We start from the raw sequence: 8,577 nt of genomic DNA, 5'->3' as shown, positions 1-8,577 counted from the left end.
TTTCCATTGTTGCTTGTCTTGTGAGAAAGCTAAAGTCCTACATATATTAAATCTAGTATTTGCATTTTATTTTGCCTTGACATTTCCATTTTTTTCACGTATCACAATTTAATTTGCCACGACATATCCATCTGCTACCACACTATCACCATTCCATTTCCACTACATCCATTCTATTTTGCCACTGCATTCTCATCTGTATATACCATAACTAACTTTACTTAGGTGACAAAGTAAAGTGCCTTGACAAACCTATTTGATTTTCCCCAATTCCCTGTGGAGACGATACTCTACTTATCACTTTATTACTTGTTCGATTGTGTATACTTACACACACATATCCGCATCATATTTTAGTACTCACAAATAGCGGACAGATGGGCATGTATTCCCGTCATCACCACATGCCCTCGTAGTTGTTCAGATAATAAAGTACTTTCTCCTTCTGCTAAAGAAGCTAAACCTAGTTGTTACAATCGTTCCTCTACAACACCTGGGATCCCTCTTTATCCTCTCCAATTATATATAGTGAAATATTTGGTTAAAATATTTCCAGTCAGGGCTGTCTTGGCATGTGTTTTTAGAAGCAGTATGTTACACAGCGGCAGTGACTCCTCTATATCTAGCTCCTTGGATGATGATTTATTGCAGACACCTAATGCTGATCGGCTGTTTTATGAGTTTTCTCTTGATCAATCTGAAAGGTTACCTACTTTGAATAAATGGATACAAATATATACTAATCTTCATAGGGTTTTAGAATTTGCTGTGACAGCTATGCAAAGCGCTAATGGTGGCAATGTTAAACCTGAAACAAGAACTGTTATTAAGAGACTGCACGAATCTGACAGTGACACTGAGTCTGATGTTGTTGAAATTGTTAGTAATTCTATTGTCACGACATCCTTGGACCTTAATGTTAAAGATAACACATCTCCAGACCCATGGCATGATTGCATAAAGCTTGAAATAGATGAAGTTGATAGTACAGTTTTTCTTTATTTTGGCCTAAAGAATGAAGATCCATATGAGAAAGTTGTGGAATGGTTTATTGATGAAGGAAAACTAATGGATTCTCTTGCACTCTCTGATCGCTTTCTACGTAATGGAGCCTCGGACAAGTTGCTTCAACTACTAATTGAACGCGGAGAAGGAATTCATTCAACCTCTGGACAACCTCAGGGTTACGGGGGGCATGGCATCTGGAGCATTAGTTGGCAGTATTGCCTGCGGTTGAAGGACAAACATCTGGCTGCTGGACTTACCCTCAAGTACATGCACAGATCGGAACTTGATGCTGCATTGGATGTTCTAACCATGTTCAGATGCCACCTGCCTCAAACTGATCCAGTTAGGAAAGAGCTGACAATCCAAGAACCATGCCTAGCTATTGGGTTTCTATCTCTCCATTCTGACCAATACAAGAACCATGACTATTCGGTTCTAAAAGGACATTTTCCTGGGTTCGATCCTTGGGGACAAGGATCATCTCGTGGGGCGGGTATTGTTATGGTTGGAGAAGAAGAAGAACGGCGAGGAGAGGAAGATTTAGGAATGCACGAGCGAGGGGGAGAAATTGGGAATGGATGTGCAAGGGGTTAGGGATTGGAAAATGTAAATTGGGAATTAAAGCATGAGATAGCCAGGTGATTATCTTACCGACGAGTTGGAGCAGGCCAGAAGGATCCAAAGGAACACTGGAGCGGCCCAAACAAGATGGCCAATACCTGCTGAAGAAAGGAAATGACACAGAACCATTCTGTTAGTAATCTGTTAGTACAAATGCCAGCTGGCATAAGTTAGATTCTACGTACTACATTGTAACTAAATAAAATACCTGCTTGTAGTCATCTTTTCCTTATGAAATGAATGAATGAATTCTCAGCTTTCTTGAATCCCTTTTCTTCTCTTCTTTAATCTCAATTCTGTCCATTCTTCGTCTAATTTTCTTCTCTAATCTCCTAGGGTCATAACAGTTTCTTGATAACTCTTGGGATGAACGCTCTAATAACCTTACCCTGATAATGAAAAAGCTCCCATAACGCTCTCCTTGACACTCTCTTACTCAGATTGTCGACGAAAGTTGTCCATTCCTCACTGATGAATGATTGACTTTTCGAATTCTCACTCGCTCTCCCTCTTACTCTCTCTCCCATTGATGAGATGCGGATAATCCATCTTTTCACTGATATTGTCGATGTGCTGGGAGTGGCTGGATGCCAAGGCATAGTATGCTATGGAAAGCTCTATGTTCATGGTTTTTTTTTGTTTCGACATGGTATGGGACTTTTTGGGTTATTTTGCATGATGTTTGTTCTTAGTGTTTTCTTATGATTTGCTTTCTTTTAATTTAATAATAAGCTTTTTTTATTTTATTTTTGTTAAACCGATTAATTTTATTTAGTTTAAAATGTTTCCCAAAAGGAGAATAACAAAATTGAAGAATTAAGAAACCTCAAAAGAAAGTATACCATAATGTAACACATTTAAATGAAACATATAAAAATTTTGTATCACAGATCAATTTCAACATACAACTCCTATTTCAATGTTGATACAAGCCAACCACTCATATTTACTAGGTGAATTGAAAGCTTAGGACTGATTTTAATCAGAGGCCACACCCAAGATGAAGTAAAGATGTGTTGAAGCAGCTATCACCATCACGCTTTGAACATAGATTGTCGTTGCACATCTGATTTTGCAAGGCAGACTAGCATTACGTTGCAGTTTCTGAACACATGCATGAGCAAATCGGATCTTGATAATCTTGCGGATCAATCGATCAATATCGACAAACGTCGACCACCAACTCCACGGGCGTTGAAGTGGATTGTTAATCCAATTCAAAGCCACTTTAGAACTAGATCCTATCAACAACGCAACCTTTCCTACCCAATTAGCCTCTACAAACACTTACATCGTTATTTTAGTTGCAACAACTTCTGCAAAATCAGATCCCAAACCCAATGTTGGCGGCGTCAGAATCTGTCTGATTCAGGTTTCATGTTCATCCCTAATCATAGAGGGCGACGCTAATAGGATTGTGAGCAAATTGAAGAGACCACGACCGGATCCTTCCCAATTAGGCCTACTCATTGAGGCACAGTCTTGAACTAGTTCTTTCATTTCTGTCCGATTTAGCTATGTCCACCCTACGAGAAATAATGTAGCGCATTGGGTTGTAAATTGTCCACGACCGGATCCTTCTCTATTATGCCTCTCTTTGCTAACATACAAAACCCTTTAAGCTTCATGGGCATTCTTTTCTCTTTTACTTTATGGACTTTCAATGGTGAAGCTTGCCATAACTAAGCTAAACAATGTATATTTCCATTCCATAAAAAGCACAGCTTCAACCCCAACAAAGCACCCCCCCCCAATGCCCCCTCAACCTTTCCCTTCATTTTTCATCTCTTACTGGCGGCAACAACCATAATTCTTTGCAAAAAAGGCGAAGAGGAAGAATAACTTACAAGTTGAGTACACAGTCTTCACTTGGTTCATAAGTTATGATAACGGTTACTGCCAAGGATGGACCGAGTGGAAGCCGGGGGCAGTCACCTCCCTAAATATTTGTATTTTCTTTGTATATGCTTTTATTGATAATTGGATTTCATCCCTAAATTTTTATAAGTTTGTCTCCTCTAACAAAAGATCACGTGTACATCCCTGATTACTGGCTTTACCCTTTTACAATTTCACATAGCATCTATACAACCAGTAATCCAAGTAACCAATGTCTGTTTTGGAAAATAAACACCAAGGAAAATATGCATCAAGATTGTCAGTGTTAGTGAAAGATAACAGCAAACTAAAGGATTGCAAGAATGGATAAATATAGAGGTAATGGTCTTTGCCTCCTCTCCTATGAGCCCTCTAAACAATGAGATTGGAACATATGATCAAATTTTATTGAATTGTTCAAATAAGTGATTGGAGTCTCTTGACTGTGAAAGATTACAAATCAGGGACATTTATATATGAACATAACTTACAGAAATTTACACTTAATAACAATACCCAAAAAGCAACAAGTCTTTGCAGCCTTAAGTTAACAAAATAAACATTCTTTAGGGCAATCACAAGAAAACAAGGAATGAGCCATTCCCCTTAAATTAGAAAACTCACCAGAAACTCAAGATAGGAAATCAATGTCCGAGCCAGTGTGGCCATTTGCCTTTGAATTTCAAAGGAGCGTTGCCATTCTGGACGTTGTTCGGATTCTTTTCATTTGCTGAACCAAAAGCAGCGACGATAATGTCTTCTCCCTGACTACCCAAACTGTGACGATTTTTGTGATAAGCACCTTTTACCTTCTCGCCCTGACTTGAACTGACTGGACCGCTACAACTCTTCCTCCGACCAAGCTTCGGAGACTTTGCACGAGTTGGTGGCATCTGGCATGCACACAAAACAAATTTAAGCAGAAAATGTGGAGTGTATATTTCATTGACAATGAATCATACACTTATTGTTGCTGATATCTAATTAAATAGTGAATTATCTGTTTGGCCAGGCTAATTATGGATAAAGATCAATGAAATTCAGCACTATACCTTTTTTAGCTCAACTTTTGGTGGTGGTCCCTCATGGTAGAAGCTTGGCATTGGAATTGCCTTGAATGCCAAACTCTTCCTGAATTGCTTGATGGCTGCCTCCCTCTCTTCCTTGAAAATTTTCAAAAAGAAAATAAAATTATCAAGTAAGATGCAAAGGAGAAATAATAGAATTACCATTGTTGGGTTATTTTGAAACTTAATCATCTGCCTCGGACAGTAAACTAGAACTGGTAGACATGAGACAGAAGATCAGAGATAGAGAGAGATGCAGGCAGCATGGTGAGCTGTTGCACCTTAGTCCGGGCTTCACTTTGGGTTTTTTCTGCCTCCAGAGCTTGGTGTTTCTCCTCCAGTTTTGAATAGAACTACAAGAAAACAACAAAGTGGGACAAGGATTTGTGTTTCTAATGTGAAGGTAAATGCATATATCATATCAAAGTCACGGCAATACCTCCTTCCTCTTCTCTGCACGCTCAGAACATCGAAATGTAGGAGCTGATGCAACAGTTGACTTCGGCTTAGCAGTCCGGGAAGACTCCAAAGTGCTTTTTATAGTCAAGGGATAACATCTGTGATTTCAGGACAGAGATGAATTCATGCTTTGCCATGGGCTTGCAGTGCCATCCAATCTAATGCATTTTTTTACAAATTTTTAACAATAAACATTTCCATTTAACCATGTTTAGCGTTCATAATTTGACACGTTTTTTGTTATTTGAGCTATTTTTTCTCAATTACAACAGCAGAACGCATGGACATTTTGGAAGATAATATCAACCATTCTACCAAATTTTCAAACAGACAATACCCTACATATAAGAACATATGGATTTGAACAGAAAGAAAGCATGTCAAGATAACAACAAACAAGTGTAGAAAAAGTATAAGTGAGCTTAAAATACGTGTAAAAGAGGATACATGGAATTAACAGAATAAGATTCATCGTCATCAGGATGCTTCTTGTTATTAGGTTGCAAAGGTTTCCTCAAGGCCGATTGTGGCTGCTGACAAACATATAGACACTTCATGAGCAACTATGAGGGAGAGAAAACAAAGGAAAGATATTTCTAAGCTTGTAGTTGATCAATCTATGATTCACTGCTGAGTATATTATTCCCTGTTGTAAACATCTCCATTTCTGAATTTTAATTAAATAAAAGAGCAGGCTATTAATTGTGGCACGATGCTATTCCTTCAGGTTTTCATTATGAGCATGTACCAAAAACTGAAGTCAAAAAAACTAAAGATCCCAGAGAAAGAAAATTTTGCAGATATTACCAATCAATATAGTTTTCATCAATTTATACATATTCTAACACATATAACTTAACCTAAGCCTGTTCCTTAAGTATAAATTACTTGCACTCACATGAATCGGGGACTTCAAAGAAAGATATATCTTTAAGAGGAAGGTTACCTGGTTCTGTTTTTTTGTGTCCGGATGAAGTGCACCAATTGTGTTAGAATATTTGTTCAAACCAGTCCCAGTGCAAGCTTCAGCTGATGCCAGACGAGTTCCAGATGAAGCACGCTTTTCAGTTGCAAGGGCAAATGGTTGCGGAACAGTGTGCTTCGTTCTAATATTAGCTGCAGCATGTTTTGATACATGCTTGGATACTCTTGATTTGTTATACTTTGGTTTGCCAGTGTCAAGATTGGAGCTTAACAGGCTTTGCTCTTCCTTAGTGTTCTCAATATGACTTGGTTCAGATTTCACCACTGATTTTTCAGTAGTGCATTCCTTCACCTCGTATTCTTTTGCTTCAGAGCCTTCTTCTGTACCTTGGAGATCAGGATCCCCGTTCACATATGACTGCATGGCATCGTGCTGACTCTGAAATGTTTCATCATTCGAATCAAGCAACACACCATTTGACTGAACAATTATAGAATCTGATTGCTTGTCCATGCGGATATCAGTAATTTCTACTCCCATTGAGCTGCACATTTGAATTGCAACATCCAAAATGCCATCAGAAACCTCATATTGATGATTATTTACAGAAAACCATAAACAAATTCAATCACCATTAGATTGATGGAAATCATGCTATTTCAGAGCAATCAATCAATCATCTTTAGATGCAATGGCATATTATAAAGTTTTATCTCAATCATCCCAATGAAGAATAGAACAGGAGGAATAGTATAGACTATATAGAACCCAAATATAGCAGTTATAACGTAATTTCTTCGATTGCAATTCAAATGGCCCATAAAGAGAATATCAGATATGATATCAAGGGAAAAATCAACACTTTGCAATTTGAGAAAGACTTCATGACAGTATCTCTCTTCCTCAGCACCTCTCTTCCTCAGCACTAACAAAGCCCTGCACTTTGACAGGACTGTTCTTTATATAGGCTTATTAATCGATTTTTAGGTATGCTCCATACCTACATTATCCATGCTCATAATTAATGTTAGATAAGGGTATGAATCTAAGATCGTATGCTCATTTATATGATATTTTTCTATATACACGAAGGATTATACTCCGATACCCATGTTTGATATCCACTGGGCACAGTTATAGAGAAAATGAAATATCCCGTAAACTAAGTTCAATTATCATCAGGAATGAAACTAATCACTAAAAGGGAATCAAAGAACAGATTTTGTGAAAGATGAATAGTTCTTTCAAGGTGAAAGAGAAGAAGTACCTGCAAATACCAAAGACATTCACACTAAGCCAAAATAAAACCTTGACAATTGACATGAAAATACTTTTTTCATAAAATGAAATTGGCTTCACCGGCCTGGGAAGACATCTTTGATTTCTTTAGGGGAAAAATCAATTGATGTTCGTGCAGCGACCCTTCACAGGCTACGCCTTACTTTGTAAAAATTAAAGGAAAAAAAAGGAACCCTTTGCATCTATTAAAAGGGCTTGCTTTGTCCATAATTATCATAAAAGTCCAATAAGTTAACTCCGTTATACACACAAGAGAGCATAAAGCAACAATCATTGGTAAAAAGCCACACCAAAACAAAGGCAAAAGAATGGAGAACTTTGTTTCGATAGAACAAAAGAATATTCTTATCATTTGAATTTAGAATCAAAGGAAATTGAAAAAATCCCAGATTGACTCCAAAATCAATTCTATTCACGCCAAGATTGTAACATGTAATCGTAAATGCCACTAATGAAAAACGGTATGACATCTACTTAAAAACACAGATGTACTTTCGAGGATTAGGAATCTCATTCAACACAACAAAAAGGACAAGAAAAATGGTGATTGTGCCAGCAATGGTTTGGATCCTCCATTTGGTTCCAGGAAAATCAAAAGCATGAGAGAACCTAAAATGCTATACATAAACTGGCCTTAAATTTTCATTATTTTCACATCAAAGCAATATCCCTCGAAATCACTCAAAAAAGAAAAAAGTGCCTTCTGGAGTTGTGAATATTGTAAAGCAAAAATCAAAGTACAAAGTCTATAACCCAAAGAAAACCAAAACAAAAACACCCATTTCTGAATGCAGGAAAATAAATGAAATTTACGGTCAGATCAAACAATGAAACAAAAAAAACATTCAGACAGATTTGAAATAAAAAAAGGACATTTTTAGCGTGAATGTAATCAAGGAAGAATAAGGGATCAGAAGTTTTGAAATGGGAAACGGGGAATGAGTGGTAAATTACTCACGCTTTTGGTCGGGTTTGATGAACAACAGAAATCTCTTTGATTCTTCGCTCTGTGTCTGTGCTCCTTTTGGTCATGCGTTTTAGAATGTTTCTGTTTATTTATCACTATTAATATATGTAAGCTGCTTCGTCGGTGTTAACGTTGTCACTTAACACTGTTTATCTCATTTTTTATTTCTTTTTTTAAAATGGTCAAAATAATAAGAAGAAGAAAGGTGAGTTTGACGTTGGAATCATATAATCTTTCCTAAAAACACTTTTCCCTAAATTTTGGCTTTCCTTTTGGCTGTCGCTTAACTTTCCTAATATTTTGGGTCAATTACACTTGACAGTATCTCATAATTTTTTTTTGTTACCCTTATG

At 37.2% G+C, this 8,577-nt stretch overlaps 1 protein-coding gene across 2 annotated transcripts; it reads right to left on the bottom strand.

The window, feature by feature from the left end:
- Positions 1-3,945: 3,945 nt before the first annotated feature.
- On the bottom strand, positions 3,946-8,322 carry LOC120174798 (protein WVD2-like 3). 2 transcript variants are annotated; one of them, XM_039181541.1, is made up of 7 exons: positions 8,216-8,322; positions 5,980-6,502; positions 5,481-5,566; positions 5,014-5,107; positions 4,856-4,927; positions 4,560-4,670; positions 3,946-4,400 (listed from the first exon to the last, which is right to left on the bottom strand). In XM_039181541.1, the coding sequence occupies exons 1-7, from the start codon at positions 8,287-8,289 to the stop codon at positions 4,152-4,154; spliced, it is 1,209 nt and encodes a 402-aa protein (XP_039037472.1). In that variant the 5' UTR covers positions 8,290-8,322; the 3' UTR covers positions 3,946-4,151. The 2 variants fall into 2 exon arrangements, with proteins under 2 accessions (XP_039037472.1, XP_039037473.1); XM_039181542.1 differs by having other exon boundaries at positions 5,481-5,563; positions 8,216-8,321.
- Positions 8,323-8,577: the final 255 nt, after the last annotated feature.

Source organism: Hibiscus syriacus, unplaced genomic scaffold (assembly GCF_006381635.1).
Source record: "Hibiscus syriacus cultivar Baekdansim isolate YM2019G1 unplaced genomic scaffold, ASM638163v2 tig00112124_pilon, whole genome shotgun sequence".
NCBI lineage: Eukaryota > Viridiplantae > Streptophyta > Magnoliopsida > Malvales > Malvaceae > Hibiscus > Hibiscus syriacus.
Note: the sequence above shows the minus strand (reverse complement) of the source record. Positions and strands in the feature narration are given on the sequence as shown.